The sequence below is a fragment of the Leptonotus elevatus genome, chromosome 9 (genome assembly GCF_054856555.1).
Source record: "Leptonotus elevatus isolate MCC_2025b chromosome 9, RoL_Lele_1.0, whole genome shotgun sequence".
Taxonomy (NCBI): domain Eukaryota; kingdom Metazoa; phylum Chordata; class Actinopteri; order Syngnathiformes; family Syngnathidae; genus Leptonotus; species Leptonotus elevatus.
Window position 1 is genome coordinate 9,050,643 of NC_141247.1, and position 18,609 is coordinate 9,069,251.

Here is an 18,609-nt window from a genome sequence, read left to right on the forward strand (position 1 = left end):
GGGCAGGTGTATTCCAGGGCAAATGATAAGGAGCCATGTGGATGGTGGCTGGCCAAGGTTCGCATGGTCAAAGGCGAGGTATGTCTCAGTTAAACAATTTCACTTTCATTTCTGTATTTCTGCTTTGCTTTCCATTTACAGTATGCCATTGGAACTGTCTAGTAGTGGGAGAGACGTGTGTCTTTCTTTCTTTCTGTTGATTGTGCTGGAGTTGTGGAGAATTGCGGCCAATTCTGATACTAACAGACTTTGGCAGCTACTGTACAAATAGGAGTTTTGAGTGGACTGGACACTATTTTCTGTTGGTAAAATATGAAGTTGTCCGGTTTTGGGTAAATCGATGTTCTATTGTACGTTCAATACATATTTAATAAATACCCTTGGTAGTCATTCTGCAGTCGTGATCTGTCATCATTCACTCAGTCTGAGTAGTCTACTGCACTCAGAAGTGCAACATAATTACTTCGGCAACTGAAGTTTGATTTAAATCAGACCTTTAAAATGACCATTAAAGCACACACCAATGTCCTAGCAATTGTCAAAATTACACTAATTAATTCCCATTTGCTGATGAAAGATTTATGAGCTGTAAACCTTGGAGCCACCTGGGGGTAAAAAAAAGATCTCTTAGCTACTCATGTTCATAATCATTATAATGTAAGTATTTGCGTTGATTCACTTTTATTGGCTCATATAAGCATTTTGGATATATCAGGTTCATTTGTATGTGCCCTTAAATTTCCTATTTCTGGGTGTTTTAATACCTTTTCTTTATTAGTCTCTGCTGATATATATGTATATTTTGTGTATCTGTAGTTTTACGTTATAGAGTATGCTGCATGTGACGCAACATTAAATGAGATTGTGACGCTGGAGCGGTTACGGCCGATCAATCCCAACAAACCAGCCACCAAAACTACCTTCCTCAAGATCAGACTGGATGTCCCTGATGATCTACGACACATGTAAGATGGCTTTTATACATTGCCTTGAAAAAGTATTTGCGTCCTTACTGATTGCTTTTTAAAAATACATTTGTTTATTTACAGTATCTTGCACATTTTCCGCACTTGCATGTTATGGATCATAAAGCCAATTTTAATATCACAAAAAAATCAAGTGCTGTATATACAAAATGCAAGTTCTAAATGTGGATTTTATTCATTTTGGTGTGAGGGGTAAAACTTATTTGGCTAATGCTATTCGTGAAATGTATTTTTTTTTAAATTATTGATTTTTTACTGCTATTTAGATAGCGCTTTTTTAGCTATAGTACCCAAAGTGCTTTACATAGCCTCACATTCATTCACCCGTTCACACAACAGTGGTCGGCTAGTCGGTAGTTGCCCCGGCATTGCTAAATCATGAATTAACTGTCAATGTCATTTGAAGGCTGAGTTTAAAATCAGTAGCCACATAGTTAACAAATATGATTTTTAACCTACAGAAAAAAATGAATAATAATACTTATGTTGAATGTTTTTAATAGCTAAATTGTTGTCATTGGCTTGATCAATGATTGTGCCCAAAATATTTATTCAGGATAGATGCACATTTTCCTTGCATTTACAGTCCAACAATAACTTGACTCCTTGATATCAGGTGCTCTAAGGAATCGGCACACAAAGACTTCAAAAAGGCTGTGGGGGCGTTCAGTGTCACCTACGACTCTGAGAAGAAGCAGCTGGTCATCTTGGTTTGTGTAGCTTTTTTTGAATATTGTATGTACAATATATATTTTTAATATTGGTGTGGGAATATTCAGGATTATACTGCAACGATGGCAGCTTTGTATTTGACTTCATACAAACATTCGACGTGTTTACATCCACTGGTTTTCGAAGGTACACCATGATGTGAGATGAGCTTTGGTTTGTTCTAACAGTCAGTGAATGAGGTCACAGCGAAGCGGGCCAACATGATGAGCGACATGCACTTCAGGAGCCTCCGCACCAAACTGTCACTCATGCTGAGGAATGAAGAAGCCAGCAGACAACTGGAGGTACACGCGCACACTCTAAAACAGAGTCTAAAGCTTTAAATGTCGAACATGAATTGCATCCTCCCCATCTATCAAAAGTAGAAGTCCGACTTATTTACTATTATTGTGTTGCTTGCAGAGTTCCCGACAGCTGGCATCACGGTTCCATGAACAATTTGTAGTGCGTGATGATTTAATGGGGCTCGCCATTGGAACTCATGGGGCCAATATTCAACAAGCCCGAAAGGTCCCTGGAGTCACTAATATAGACCTGGATGAAGAGACCTGCACCTTCCATATCTATGGAGAGGTATGATAGCCCAACTTGTTCTGTTGACCTAACAATAGATAGGAGGGGCATCTACCCTTCAACTTGACGTAACCGAACAATCACAGATATGCTTTAGAATGGTCTTTCAAGGCTCTCACCCTCATACTTAAGTTAAATACCCTAAACTACTCCAACTTGAGCCAGGCTAAAGCATATCAAACTATTATGATATTGTAAATGAATTAGTTCTATTGACTCCTGCCCATCTGTTGCTGTCCATGCAATGATCCTGCAAGCATTCACACTTCCTTCGGTGTAGCTTGCATACACATACACGTTGGCACTCTCAACTTCACGTGTTGCCAATAATGCAATTTGCAGGCACTACTTTTTTTTGTTTTTATGAGTAATGTTGTTGCTTTTCATTGCATTTTAATAATACACTGAATTAGAATACCTAATGGGAGCTGGGAACTGATATTGGCAACAGTTACTAACATAAATCTTGTTATGTATGAATAGATGCATAGTAGGAATCCTACTATGGATAATTAAAAGACTGACAATTAATAAGAGGATATGTTTTATAGCTCTTGAGGTTTAGCCAGTATATTCTGCAATACAAGTTACCTCTTTAGGCTGCATACATACAAATTGTTACTCTGTCTGCAGTGAATGGAAAAGGACAAAAGTCGGTTTTAAACTTTTTTTTTTCACATAACACTATAATAGTCTTACACAAACACTTTTTATAGACAGATGTTATAAAAAAGTTTGTTTTGTGTTTGGTGTTTATCTAAGGACCAGGAAGCTGTCCGTATTGCACGGGGTTTCCTGGAGTTCGCCGAAGATGTCATCAAAGTTCCCCGGAACTTAGTAGGTGAGAAATTCACTCCACAAATAGGATGAGCTCTGTGGCAGTGTGTGGCGCCCCACTAAATAGCGTTTTTATTATTATTTTGTTGTTGTTGATATGTATTTATTTTTTACGGAGCAGTGAATGGAAAATGAATGATTATCCATAAACGTGACTGATAATTACTCAAGTGCCAGGAGAAACTGCAGAACTCTGAACTATGCTTCCTATCAAGTAGTGTGACATTATCAGGAAGTGACTTTAGTCTTCTTTACATAACTGTAGTAGGTGGCGTACTTTTTAATTTTTTTATTATTATTTTTCATGTAGCGAATCTCCACTATTCACAGGTTGGGGACTATGCTCTGGCACGAATGGTGAAAATCCACTAAAAAGGTTTGGAAGTGCCTATAAATGCCACAAGATGGCTGTAAAGCACTGCTAAATGAAACTTTTCGGCTCACATAAACTTATAGGGGGAATTTTTTTACAATGATTTTTCAAGATTTTTTTCTCTCCCATATTTCACCCCATTTTCCATGGAAAACACATTGAATGGTTATCAGCAGGTTTTCAAAAATAATCTGGGGGATTTAAAAAAATACATGTTTTTGCACACTAATCAATCATCCAATTACTTCAAACTATTGCGAAGCCGCCTTAATTCTTTAAATGGTCTCTAAATCTGGTACAGTAGTCTCCACAATCATAGGGACAAGCCACAAAAAGTTATTGCTCAAAAAGCAGGCTATTGAAGTTCTGTATGCACACATTGCTGCCATACAAAGTTGAGTAGAAGGAAAAAGTATGGTAGACAAAGATGCTCAGGCAACCACGGCCTTAAGAGGCTTTTGAAACAAAACTCGTTCAAGAATTTGGGAGAACGTCACGAGGATTGGACTGACGCTTGAGTCAGTGCATCAAAAAACACTTTACATAGAGTAGAGCCCAGGTCAGAAGCTTTTTCTTTTTAAGGAGAAAAATAACTGGGCAATTGCTCAGTGGTTCGAAGTTTACTCCATGAACTATAGAAAATTAATTGTGTTTTCAATGATATTCTAATTTTCTGAGAGATGCACCTGTATAGAGTATGTCTATTGTGATAATGATTCTACTTTTTCCCTTTAGGAAAAGTGATTGGGAAGAGTGGTAAACTGATCCAAGAAGTGGTTGATAAGTCTGGAGTGGTGCGGGTTCGTATTGAACCAGAAAATGACAAAAAGCCTTCAGTGGCATCGTCCTCAGTGGCGGCAGCTGCAACAGCATCAGTAATAGATGATGTAAGTCAGAAATAAGCTTAATTCTTAACTAGTACAATATTTAAAGGTGCATTGTGGAGTTTTAAAATGTTAATGTTAAATATTTTCTGCATCTTGCAATGCTCATATGAGTACAAAGAGCCGTGACTTTTTAACTGTGACTGCGCCTAGCAGCTTGTAACATCCCTTCAGCATGGATTGTTCGGTACACTCCAGAGTTTCTTGGAGTTTGGTAGGGGTAGAGTGGTAGAGGGTGACTTAATGCTCGTCCCCGCGGAACAAAAACAGAATTTTGTATTTTCTTAATTTTAAAAAGATTCAGAGTAGCAAAGTAATTCTGGGGTTCAAAACCTTGTTTCTAAAACTCAAAAACACACGTATCTTCTTCATGCGTTTATCGAAAAACATGCGTACCCGCGGCAGAGGATACTATTTTTTGGGGGGTAGCTACTTTGGCACATCACCGCCTCCAAAAGTGCGTGTCAAGATGATTCACTCCTCAATACGCTAAGCACGGTTTAGGAGTCAGTTGTGACAGGAAAGTTAACTTATTACCCACCCAGTGTCTTCGCTAAAGCTCGTATCTCACTGAGCAGCACAGGATTTTGAGGGTGTGTGGACGTAGCGAGTGTTGCTTTTTCGGCAGGCTTCGAAGCAATGAATAAAAACAACACCAATAGCTGTGGTGCGCTGCTGGCAATAATGCTACATGACTATTAGCAACGCTAATGCCGTCGGTGCAGGCGGCGTGAGTTTGCTTACTCGCCCGGGAGACTGTGTGTGCGTGAGCGAGTGAATAGAAAGAGAAAAAAAGCCACTTTACCCAATGACTGACAGAGTGAAGCAACAGACCACCACTTATGTTGTAAACAAACACGCACGTACATGCCTGAGAATTATCGCGTCCGGCAAACTTATCAAGCTCGTTTTTTATTATCGTGCAATTAATTGTTTTATTGCATATCGCGTCAGCCCTATCCAGAACTATATAAGTGCAATGTTGAGACCATTAGAGTGGACCTTTAACCAGTGTAGTCTGCATCAATGCAAATTGAGAAATAAGGGCGTGTAAAAATTTGAAAAATGCTTTAATTTTATATTTATATTTTGACAATCTTTGCCATAGGGAATGGTGCCCTTTGTATTTGTGGGGACCAAGGAAAGCATCTCAAATGCAACGGTACTGCTGGACTATCACCTCAACTACCTGAAGGTACACAAGAAATGGCATGTAACAGCCGTGTTAAACCATTTACCAGTCTCACATGAGATGACACCTTGGCAATGATCATGTCCAATGGTTATTCATTGTTGCATTGTTGCATATTAATAACATTCCTCCCAATGACCACAGGAGGTGGACCAACTTCGTCTGGAGCGTCTTCAGATTGATGAGCAGCTGAGACAGATAGGAGGCGGAGGCGGTGTAGGAGGAACGGGCCCACGAAATCTTAAAGACAAAAGCTACGTGTTTGATAATGGCACGGGCCTTGGCAGAGGTGCAGGAGGAGGGAAACCCTACGGAGGAGGAGGACGAGGCGGTCGAGGGCGAAGAGGAGGCGGTGCTGCGTTTGCCTCAGGTGCTGTTCCTTTACTACTTCAGTTCTGTACTTGTATATGGCACGCTGATGTTGAACTTGAGTAGAAACTTTGAGTCGGCACAGCTAATGACTAATTTTCAGAGGTGGGCATTCCGTCAGTACTGACGGACTGTCAGACGGCTTGACAGCTTAGTCCTTCGGTGCGCCATTTTACATTAGGCAGGTTATTGAACAACTAAAGGGTCCTAAAAAGGGGAAGTTCTTGAGTCTGTTGGCCATGCGCGGCAGTATTCCGACCGCATGCAAATACTATTTGTGACGGACAAGATGAGTGAGGAAAAGATTAATAAAGTAACAAACAATGTCAAGCGGAAAATAGTAGTGATGGAAGTGTTGTAAAAATTGATGGACAGGTGATTGATGGACTGTGCCCATGAAATTTGCTGTGGTTCCTATTCCTAAAATACCGGCTATAATTTAGCAATTATGGGAGCCGAATTAATTAATTATGTTTACAGATTGATGATTACTGTTGATTTGGCTTGACATATTAACGGCAGAAATTCAGAAATAAGCCGCGTCACCTTAATGCAGCAGGGGTCAAATCATAGAAAAGAAATAGCATCTTATAATCTGTAAAGTATGCTAATATATGCTCATTTTAAAGATCTCATATTATTCAACTTTTCCACATACTAAAATAGTTCTCAAATGTGTAAAAGACATGTCTCTGACATGCATTCGTCAAAATTTACTTTGGATCTAATATTTTTGCTGTCCCTAAATCAGCCAAAAAACGGTCTGTTCGAAACAGCCTGTTTTAGGGGCGTGCCTCTTATGTAAATAGCTACACCAGGCCACGCCTAGGCCATGCCCAGGCCATGGCCTTCTCTCTCGAAGGGGCTGTGATTTCGGCTTGGTAGTCATGTGCTAATGTTGTGAATGGAAGTGACTGGCCATGGGAGCAGAAACTGTGGTACAACCGTACCAATTTGAACCTTACAGTCATGTCTTTTACACATTTGAGAATTAATATGTGGAAAAAGTGGCAATGTTTTACCGTAAAAAAAAATTGTTACTAGAAGTAACATTACTACAGAGACTATATCGTAGCGTTAGTTTGCCATTGTTTAGGCAATTGATAATACATTTTCATACTATGAGACCTGACTTGCGCATTGCCCACTAGGCACCAACTCGGAGGCATCCAACGCTTCAGAGACTGAGTCAGACCACCGAGATGAGCTCAGCGATTGGTCCCTGGCACCCACAGAGGAGCTGATGACAGGAGGTGGGACATTGCCAAGACGGACAGATGGGAGGAGGAGACCGGGTGGGGCAGGACTTCGAGGGCGAGGTGGAAGAGGAAGGGGAGCTTATAAAGGTAAGTTTTTTATTATCATTGGCCGACGGTGTCACATGTAGAGTTTTCTGGATCACGTAATTGGAAATCGGAGCTGATCTCGTAATTAGCAACTAATTAGACAAACAAAAAGTCTTTTTTTTTTCACGGTCACAAAGCAGAAAAGTATTCCTGGGATTCAAAGAGTTTGTTCAGTGTCATGATTTTAAGTATGATATTAATAATAATCAATAATTAATTACTAAATTGACATATTCTCTCGGACTGTCCAATTTAGGGGACGATGTGCAGTGGAGTGACCCAAGGCCTCGTCATATCAGAGAACCCAAGACGAGAGCACAGGAAGACACCTTACAGGTACTGTCCTTTATACATATAGTGTCTGCAGTGCTGACCGCACCGTAATTTAATCAGGCAATGTTTAAAAACAAAAACAAAAAAAACTTTATGATACATCGGGTAGAATGATGGTTGGTGGTTTACTGAAGCTCTAAAATGCCCAAAGGTGTGAATGTGAATGGTTAGCTACCTTTTGTGTCAACCCTGTGATTGACTAGCGAACAGTCCTAGGTGTACCCCACCTCTTGTTATACGCAAGTCTGCTGGGATAGCATACAAGATAGTTGCTTGGAAGTAATTAAATATTGCAATAGAAAATTGTAAAATATGCATTAGTTCTGTTCTGTCAGCAGATTTATTCATTGACGACTTACCACGCATTGGTAAGTTGTCAAATTCATTCCACCAGAGTACATTTTATTGGATTGTTAATAGAGAAGTCTATTTTTTTTTTTTTTTTTTTTTTTTTAATGCCTTTAAAACAGTTAATGTTTTTGCACCTTCTTGTGAAAAAGAGCAGCTCATTGGGTGATTGGAAACAAAAAATAATGGACATAAATTTGTTTGGCTACTTTAATTAATGAACACTGACAAATATACCTTATATACGCTTAAAAGTATGAAGTAGACACAAAGTAAGAAAAAAAATCCTGAAAGAGGAAAAAAAGATGCATCGAAAATCGTTCAATAATCGAATCGTAGCACACTGAATCTTAATCACATCAAATTGTTGTGTGCCTTAGATGGCACACCCTTAGTTTATTTTTATTTTTTAATTTTTTTATTTCTTTATTTTTTAAAGAGCTCAATATTGTTCATTCGGTAATATCATCATCATTGCTCTCTTTTAAAATGTATTATTTTGAATGTGTATGTGCGTGCGTGCGATTGTGTGTGTATTCGTTAGTTCACCAAAAATCTATTTTAAAAAATCCCATACCGTTCACCTAAACCGAACACCGCCGTCAGGAGACCCAAGGAAGGACCAAAGAAAACAAAGGAAAGTGAAATCCAGCACCGACCAGACACCACCCACGGGCCACCAACCAGAGTTCTTCACCAACCCCAGAAACATCTAAATTCCAACAAATCAGGGACACCTCAAGAGACCAAAGGAGAGACTGAGGAAAGGAAGGAAGGACAGACGAAGCAGAGTGAGATCCACAGACACCAGCCTCCACCGATTCAATGACCTGAGGAAGAAGCAGATTATGTCTGAGTTTCAGTAGATGCTGGTGTGGTGGATCTGGCATGCATGAAAATCTCCACCAAAGAGGGGAGTCGTCGACCCCTGCCAGGACAGAGCAAGCGCAACACCTCAGGACCCCCCAGGCCGCGGCAGCGCCAAGGGACAACCCCCGGGCCCTGCAGGGGCCACCGGCCGGAGAGCAAACCCAGGAGCAGGAGCGCCCCCCACCCCAACACGTCCCGCGCCCCCAACCCAACGCAGTAGGACGGGGCACTGCAGGCTCGCCAGGCACCCCACCGGTCCACAGCCCCTGCTCCCCCCGCCCCCCATCCACCCCAGCCGCCCCCAAGCCCCCAGACCCCACCCGACCAACCGGCAGCCCCCGACAAAAAAAATTAAATAAATCCTGAAAGAGGAAAAAAAAGTGCATCAAAAATTGTGATAATCGTGCAATTGTGATGATCGATCATTAACTCTTTGACCGCCATAAACGTTATAAAACGTTTAGCATAAACCTACGGAAGGGCGCCGAGGACGTTAAAAGACGTTCACTATGTTTTTTTTTTTGTTTTTTTTGGGGAAACGGGTGGAGGAAAGCCTTGGGCAGCTGTGCTGAAAGTATCAGGCAGATCTGGTTAGTATAAGGACTCGTTTTGGCCCCTAGATGGCAGCGATGACTCTCTTTGCACAAGGTTGGATGGGCCGCCCACCGTGGGCGTCAGTAGAAGACGTGAGGCGGAGCTAGAGTGTTGAGGAGACAATGGCTGATGAAGCCACAATGGCTGACCAAGCAACCGGTTGCAAGCAGCTCACGCTTGAGCATTTTTTTCAAAGACGGAAAGCATCGATCAATACTAAAAAGCGCATTGATGTCGACGATGATGATGACTCTGAGCTTGACGCCAAAGTTGGAAGCCTTGACGCGACCGTTATGATCACGTAGTAAGCCTCACCGGCTAAGCGCGGCTAGCGCTGCTAAGGCCGGAAAACGCGCACAATATCCGACCGGGTACTTCTACACAATCGGACATTTGATCGGGCGATGGAGAGTTGGCATCGACCAATGCAGATTGATGATGATGATGATGATGGTGAATCCCGAGGTTGACGCCACAGTTGGACGCCACAGTTGGACGCGGCCTTTATTCTCACGTCATAAAGCATCACCGGCTAGCTCTGCTAACGCCGGAGCTCCACATGCGGACATTTTGTCGGACAATGAAGAGTACCCCGAGTCCAATGCATATTCATCGGAGGAGCGGGTACAGTCTGATCACGGAGAAGACACTGGTTCTGGGCTACGATGCCACCATGAATGGAGTGGATAAGATGGATCAGAACATCTACCACTCGGTATAGCAACTGAAGGACATGAGGAAGCCAGACATAACACCACCGTAACGTAACCGTAGCATGATCCTGATATTAGACTTGATGGCAACACACACTGCAGTATATACTTGCTATTCCCCGGAAAAAACTGCCTGCAAGAAAGTGGAGCTTTTGCACGCGAAGAGGCAATCTGTTGTGCAAATGCTGTTGTGTCTCCTTGCACGCAGGGGAGAAAAAACAAAAAGAAAAACTGTCGTTGAAACATCCACATATTTGTAAATAGCACCACAGTTGCACACATTTGTAAATAGTTTGCCAAATTGTTGTCAAATTGTTACACTGTTGAATGTAAATAAACGTATTTTGCTATCAAAAAACACTTTTTCATTCTTGGTGGTAGTGTTTTATAGAAGTAAAGCACTATTTAGGTGTTTGTGGCATCATTCATGGACAAAAAGAAGTGTAAAATTCACTAGAATGCATGAAATAATATCGTTTCACTAAAAGCTTGATTTCTCCGTATTTGAGTCCAAAACAAGCGAAATCGGGTGAAACTAACCATTTTCTATTGTTGATTACTAAAGAACGGAATAAGGTAGAAACAAACTTTTTTTTTCTGATGAAAGATGAAAGTCCAATCTTTCATTTGGTAGTATATGTGTTTCCATAGTCCAAACAGAACATTTTCTGTGGACCTTGAAAGATCAGTCAAAATGCTTAAATCGGCTGGCACTGACGGCATCCCTTTTCTGAAAACGTCTGGCAGTCAAAGAGTTAATAGCGTGATAATCGTTCAATAATCGAATCGTAGCACACTGAATCTTAATCACATCAAATCGTGGGGTGCCTTAGATGGCACACCCTTCGTTTCTAACTACAGTCCCACCACCACATTGTCCAACCTCTGAGACAACAAAGAAAAAGGGAAGCTACCTGGATTAAAGGACAGTCAAGGATCAACATTTCACTCTCTGGCATGAGCTAAAAAAACAACGCAATGCGCTTGTCCTCACAGGAAATGTGGTCTTCTTTCAGACATAACAATACCGCTTTTGGTGCCGCCATAATCAACGTAAACTCAAAGTTCCTTAGTAATCATCGCAATCACAGTTAAATAGTAAAAAGAAAGAAAAAGAAGGCCAGCAAGTGGCAGCAGAGCATAAGAGATCAGCCAGGGCCATGTTGCAACAAGCTGTTTTTCCTCAGTATTTTCATCAGGAATGTGAATATTGACGAAATTTACAGTAATTTCTGGACTATAAGGCGCACCTGACTAAGCCGCACTAGCTAGATGTATGTGGAAGATTTAGCTCAACACCCTTTGCAGCGGTACACGATGAAACGATTGAATAGTGGAATCGATTGGATTACAAACATTTGGGCGGGTCCTTGAGCAGCGTTACAAAACCACTGGCCTCACTGACCATAAACAAATCTACCAGGAGCACCAACAACAATATTCAAAGTCCCTTAAAAGGGCAAGATCACAGTTTTACTCTGATGCCATCAAAAACAGTCAAGACAATTCCAAACATCTTTTCGCCACATTCCACCATCTCCTCAAACCACAATCTCCCCCACTTACGAGTACCACAGCAGAGCAGTGCAAACTTTTTGGGGGATTTTTCACCTCCCCAGATTGCACACATCCGATCTGCTCTCTCCGGCCCTCCCACTCAAACCGTTTCCCCAACATCTGCTATCTCCCAATCCTTTACGGCTTTCCTTTGGTCACGTCAGAAGAGGTGCTGAACATCATCAGGAAAATGAAACCCTCCACCCACCTGTGCCCTGGACCCTCTCCCAACCTCCCTGGTAAAAACTCATATCTCTGTTTCAAGTCCTCTGATCACCTCCATTATAAACCACTCTCTCCAAGCAGTCATTTTTAAAGAAGGCAATCGTCATACCACTCTAGACTTGCTGACACTGCCCTCAGCTAGTTTCAGTCATACTTGACAAATCGGATAGAATACATATCCTTGGGCCACTCTACATCAAACCTACACACAGTCACCTGCGGTGTTCCCCAGGGGTCAGTTCTTGGCCCCATCATCTTCTCTTTATCTCACTCCCCTTGGCCAGGTCATCAGCCGCCGTGGTTTTTCGTTCCATTGCTACGCCGATGACACACGGCTATATGCCAATGCTATTGCTGCAACCCCACCTTTTTCATCCCCGTCACAACTCACCACCTGTCTGGAAGAGAAAAAGATATGGATGGAGCACAATTTTCTTAATTTCAACAGCTCCAAAACCAATGCCATCCCCGTTGGCACTCCTCACCAGACCAAATTATCACCCATAACCTGCATCACCTTTTCTGGTTCCAACATTCCTCTTTCATCCACAGTAACCAATCTTGGAGTGAAAATGGACTGCCAGCTCATCAGCCACCTCTGCAAGACCTCCTTTTATCACCTCTGGAACATTTCTAAACTTTCTGAACTACTGTAACACACTCTTCATCGGGATCCCTATTAAGAGCCTGCAGAGGCTCCAATACATCTAAAACTCTGCAGCTTGGATCCTGATGAGAGTACGCAAATATGAGCACATTACTACCCCCATCATCCGCTCACTTTTCACTGGCTTCCCGTCTCCACCAGGATTGAATAAAAGGCTTCCCTCCTCACACACCAATACCTTTATGGTCATGCCCCCCCTCTATCTCAACGGACTCCTCAGTCTACAAAGCACAACACGTTCTCACCGCTTTACCAACTTAAACCTCCTCCACACACCCAGGACCAAATTGAGGACCATGGGAGATAGGGCCTTTTGTGCTGCTACCCCACGTTTTGAAAGAACTCTTAAGACATTTATTTTTAGCAGAACCTATGGTCCCCCCCCTCTTAGATGTTTTTATAACTAAAAAATGCATGTCATTTTTCTTCTCTACTTGTAGCCCTTTGAGATCTTGCGATATAAAGGGCATTATGAATAAAATCCATTATTATTATTGTTATTATCATTATTTGCTGATAGTGCCCGGACCGGACTACATGCCAACGAATGCACTGAGGCAGGATGGCTTACAAAACACGGACATTCTTGCGTCTTCTGTACTTTCGGATGTTATTGGTTGCTATGTGCATTTATCAATTGTGAATTCGAGGTGAAGAATATCGGCAAGTTAGCTAGTTCCCTGATCGCGCTAGCTACGCTAGCTGTGCTAGCATGTTACAACCAAAACAACAACATTGTTGATTCATCACTTATTTTCGTACACTTTAACAACACTTTCAACTTGGTGGGCTGCTGGGAAATGAAAATAAGACACCTTGGAGGGTATTTGGAGAGATCTCCAAATCTAACATGTTGAACCCCCAGATCTATATTTAGCGAGAGCTAGCCACGGCTAGCAGCTCACATATATCATGATCACATTATGGTAAAAGCATTTTTACCATCTTACAATGATACTTACCTTTAATCAAAATGGTTAGGACACACTTTGGGAGACTTTGTCGGTTGGAAATCCTTTCGATGTATCTTTGCAATTCCGGACACCTTTGTCCATTCCCATTTGTCATTCCATGGACCCGTGAACGGCATACAGTACAATGTAGGGCAAATGACATTGTGTAAATACTATCTAGAAGTTTCGTTTCACATCTGTTTTTGCACCAGTGTGAAGCGGTTCGTGAAAATCCGGAATAAATGAATGAATCAAAGTTACTTGTAGCAAGCAACACGAGCGCTCCTCAGCATTTGCTTGCCGCTTGCCACACCAGAGGCCCGCTGAATCGATAGGTGGGGGTCGCTGACGTCATGTGAATACTATGTATACAGTAATACTGATAGCCACTGAGGGAAGGAGCTGGAAGAGGTAGTGACCTGAGTGTCAAGGTTCTAAGAAGATTTTGCCTGCCCTTGTCTTGGTTCTTGCAGCGTGCAGGTGCAAAACAGTGGTTAAGGGGGTAACGAGCGCTTGGATACTTTCTTGAATAGCACCTTTTCTTTTTTTAAATTGATTGGCAGGCAGTTTCCGGCCACTTTGATCTTCAAATAAAAGGCCTAGCATAACGTCACCTATAAGTTGGAAACTCCCCCAAACTTTTTTTTTTCTTTTTCAAACACACATGAAAGCAAATGTCTTCTCTTTCACTGTCATTATTTGCTGTATGACACTTGCTTGTGTCGCCCCACCGCAGATTCGTGTGGACGGGAACAACGAACGTAGTGTGCAGCATTCCTCAGGAGGGAGAGGAGGAGGGCCTTCATCACAGGGTGGGCACAGTGCCGGTGGCGATGGCCCGCTGCGCCATCAGCAGCGGCCCATTAGGGACCGAGGAATGAAGAAGGAGAAGCAGGACGCTCCCCCTCTGGTGAACGGAGTGTCGTAGATGCATCACTGGAGAACCTTCTCACATTCACAAATGAACCCACACTCTTCATACACAAACAACCGCTCATTAACTATCCACAATTTTTTTTCTCTTCTCTTTTTCCGTTTTTGTCAATACAACATTAGACAGGAGCTTCCATCAGCATGGAAGGTTGTAGTGAGTAATTTTAGTGAAGACCACTGCCTGTGTGCTACATCTGTGTACTGCTCAGTGTAGTGCAGCGAGCTGGTCTGGGACCGAATGGATGTATTCCTCCTATAGTGAGAACGCAATGAAGTTTATTGACGTAAAAGCTGCCTCTTGTCCAGCAAATTTCATACTTCAATGTCAAAACGCATCTAATGTTCAATTATACGTGTCACTTTTCTCCATCAGCTCATTAAGCAACGTGGATGCGGCTCATGCTATCCTTCACGTTCTTTCGAGCTGGACCTTTGACATGTTTTGAAACTGCTCTTTTGACCAGATGGTTAGGGCACAATGAGGGCAACCCGTGACCGCTGTAGTGGCCTAAACGTACTGTAGTCCAGTGTAGCTCAGTGCTTTGTAGACAAGTAGACGAGGTGAGTTTAGTAACTGACCTTGGACAGCAAACACACACACACATGTCCCCAAGCTGCTCATTGACAAGTCATTTAGGAAAAGTCTAGGTGGATAGTGGATACACTTCGACATCTCAGCTATCTTGTTCTTTTAGACGATGAGCAAGAAGCCTTGACAATGGCGTGTCCACTGCTCATGACGACAAGGCAAATCAGTTTTGACTGACCTAATGTCAGGGTAGATAAAACCATTGAATGGTACAAAGAGTAGTTCTTTACAATTTAATATATAGCTAATTCAACAAAAATGCTCCGAGCTTTTGAAGAACCATGGTTATCTCAGTAAGTTCTTACGGAAGAATCTGGTGCCTGTAATCTCTGGCTTGTTGACTGATGGCATTCGTCTGTCAATCATTTTTACTTCTTGGTGTGTTTTGATGAGTCAAGCGGCGCTCCATTTCCCGCATGAATTAAAAAATAATTCTTATGTATCCGTCACAGGAAAATTACCCTCATTTAATTAAGCCAGAGCGTAAACTCAATTGGATCGTATTTTCAGCCCCTCCTCGTCTTTTTAACGGTTGTTTCCATCTGTCTGCCCTTTTTATAAGCCACTGACTGATTTGTAAATTGGTTCCAACTATTTAGGCCCGTGCGTCACTTTTCTGTGCCACACTGGATATACACAAGTCTCGTGCTCACAACTTGCTTTCTGAGGCCAGTATTCCTTTCCATTGTGCTTGCTTTTACAGAAGTATGAGTTAATTGTGATTCTTTTTCACTAATCTTTAGCTTTCACACTGCAGCCAGGCAGTTTTTTTTTAAGTTAGCTTTTTCTGCATTGCATCAAAAAAGTGGTTTGAGTACAAATAATCTTTTAACTTTCCATAAAGCATCAACAGAATGCAGTTGTTTTGTGTTGTTGAAAAGGAGATAGGGTGGCATACTGTATATAATGATGTCATATTTTGTCTGAAAACAATTGTACTATTGTTTCAAATGTGCACTTACCCTTATTTTCTTTCTTTTGTTGCTGTTTGATATCAGTTCAATGCTAGGTCTCTTAATAATAAACTTGTTGTAAAAAAAAAGAAAAGAAAAAAAAGTATGCTCCATAGCACGGTTGAGTCACATTGATAGTGAATGTCCATAGCACTGCTGCAGATGTCCAAAACTACGAAGAATTTCCTCACGCTCTATACTGTAAAGTGTCTCAAGGAAGAAAACTCACTGCAGGCCATTTTCAATGATACAATGACTTAAAATTACAATTACAATTGTAACTGTTTTAGCTGTGGATTTTCATTACAAATACATGAAGGGCTTAAAGTTTTCAGTGAATCGGGGGTAATGCATCAAACCTGCTTTAATTGTTTCAGCCTTTGACAAGCTCCATTTTTTAAGCTTGTTCTCCACATAGTGGCAATCTATCGAATCATTTCATTCTTAAAATGTCGGATGCACGCAGTCCTTATCATTTGAGATGAATAGTGGAGAAATTACAAAGAATCTTGAACCTTCATTCAAAAAGTAAAAAAAAAATCCCATTTATTAAACAAGCTAATAAACCCAAGAATAGTAAAAGGAAAGATTAGGCTGAGATTGTATGTGTCGGGTTGGTTTCCACTTCCAATCTATAAAAAGGACACACTTTAAAAGTTGAAATCGACTTCAACAGCAAGATATTAACTTGTGTGCATTGTTGTCTTTCGAGGGGGTAAATTTGAACAAATGGTGTTGCAAAAATCAAAGTCTGTACTATAATAGAAAAATGTACATTGAGGAGGTGGGAAACTTGCATGCTGCCCATGTATAGTCGGTAAGGAACTGCTGCTGCGATGGAATTATCTGTGCAGATGAAAGCCATCAATCTTCCACTCGTTCTGACAAGATTTATATTACTGTATCAGTTCAATGCTGGAAAACAAATAAAATGGAAACAAAACTCTTGAGACATGTAAGTGAAGGAACTCCTATGGAAACCCTGAAAGGGATACATACCAACAATGACGTCAACATTTTACAAATAATGTTGAATTTTTGAAAGGCACCGCAAATTATCTTTTGGTTTGTGTGTCGTTTTGGTCGACCCTGTACTAAATAAAGTATGTCGGTTAAATGCATCCAAAGCAGCAGAAGTGCTGGGATTCAACCCTTTTGAAGACTTTTCTATTGATGTATATGTTATTTGCAGAGTGGATGTTGTATGTCAATTCCTCCTCTATGACTGATAGCAACTTTAGTGACAACCTTGGTCACAGTGTTATGGCTGTCCCCTTCTAATAAAATGTCAAACTGAATATTTTAACTGGACTTTTGCAAACTTGACGCGACTTATCATAGGGGAGTGTGTTTGACTTTGGGCATTTTTACATTTAGGTTTCAATGAAGTTGATTGAGTAATTAGGGTTGGATATGGTTGTTTAAAACCTTTTAAAATTTCATCTGAATGTAGATGGCCAGTTGCTCTCAATCCGAACCTTCTGAGGAGTGTAATTTTACCCATGCCATACTTGGAATTACAACTTTGGATAGTGAAGGACTAAATTTAAAAAAGTCTCCCTGATTCGTGTGAGCAAAACTACATTTTTGGAAGAGATGGGTCATGGTGTGTCAAGGCATGTTTTCACCGAAAATGACCAACCTAGACTTTCTTGCTTGCCACTCTGCAACAAATGTCTCTTCTCTTACTCCAGAATGTATAATGTAACAAATGCTAACTTGACACATTGCTGGCTGTTTAACAGAGAAGCAGGAAGGCAAGATTAAAAGAAAAATCTGTACATACTAAAACCAGGGTAGTCTTAAAAAAATAAATAAAATAAACAACTGTAAATCTTGTGAGCACTTTCGGGCATTTTTTTCCATTCCCCTTTGTAAATACTACTTACTAGCATTTAAAGTGTCTGGGTTTACATGTCTGGTTATAGTGCAATATATTTTGTATGCAAGCAGTTTCAATAAACAAAAATTGATCTTCTGATAACTCTTTTCTCGTCTTTCTATTGGACAATGTTTTTTTTTCTCTCGTCTCTCGAGGAAGTTCAATATGCTATAGCCTATATTTGTATTTAGTGTATCTAGTGTTTCGGTCACAATTCCGGGATATCAGGACTTAGTCTGGACTGATTATTATTATTATTATTATTATTATTATTTTACATATAGGCCTACCACTCTGATGAAAGTGACAGATTTGGAAAAAAACAAAAAAACCTTGTTACTACCGCACATGCTGTCTTTCTCTCGTTTCATAGTACCCCACTCCCCTCATCACTCTGATGGCCTCTGCTTCTTCTTCAACGTTGGTGAGACAGGTCAAACGAAAGCACAATACCGAGCCAATAAAATATACTAATGGGTAAATATGCATCTGTACAATAAACTAAAGACAAATATTTTTAATACAACACAATCAACTGTATACCTATTTATCTGACGAGTAGTACTAATAACTTTGTGAATTCGACTAACTTAAAACACAAAAGAGACAAATTGTCCAACCCAAAACAACAACACATGCAAAATCAAATCCCCTTCCCCCAGTGCTCTGAAAAACAGGACAGTTAAAAATAATAATAATT

The 18,609-nt window shown here is 41.0% G+C and overlaps 1 protein-coding gene across 1 annotated transcript in view; it reads left to right on the top strand.

Moving 5' to 3' along the window:
• Positions 1–18,008, top strand: part of fmr1 (fragile X messenger ribonucleoprotein 1) — a 21,248-nt gene extending 3,240 nt beyond the window's left edge. Inside the window, exons 4-15 of the mRNA XM_086084215.1 lie at positions 7–78; positions 817–965; positions 1,603–1,696; positions 1,886–2,002; positions 2,121–2,291; positions 3,054–3,132; positions 4,237–4,388; positions 5,494–5,580; positions 5,722–5,947; positions 7,098–7,292; positions 7,549–7,628; positions 14,289–18,008. Coding sequence (XP_085940341.1) covers positions 7–78; positions 817–965; positions 1,603–1,696; positions 1,886–2,002; positions 2,121–2,291; positions 3,054–3,132; positions 4,237–4,388; positions 5,494–5,580; positions 5,722–5,947; positions 7,098–7,292; positions 7,549–7,628; positions 14,289–14,480 — 1,614 coding nt within the window. The 3' untranslated portion in view covers positions 14,481–18,008. The remainder of the gene's footprint in view (positions 1–6; positions 79–816; positions 966–1,602; positions 1,697–1,885; positions 2,003–2,120; positions 2,292–3,053; positions 3,133–4,236; positions 4,389–5,493; positions 5,581–5,721; positions 5,948–7,097; positions 7,293–7,548; positions 7,629–14,288) is intronic.
• The last annotated feature ends 601 nt before the right edge of the window (positions 18,009–18,609 follow it).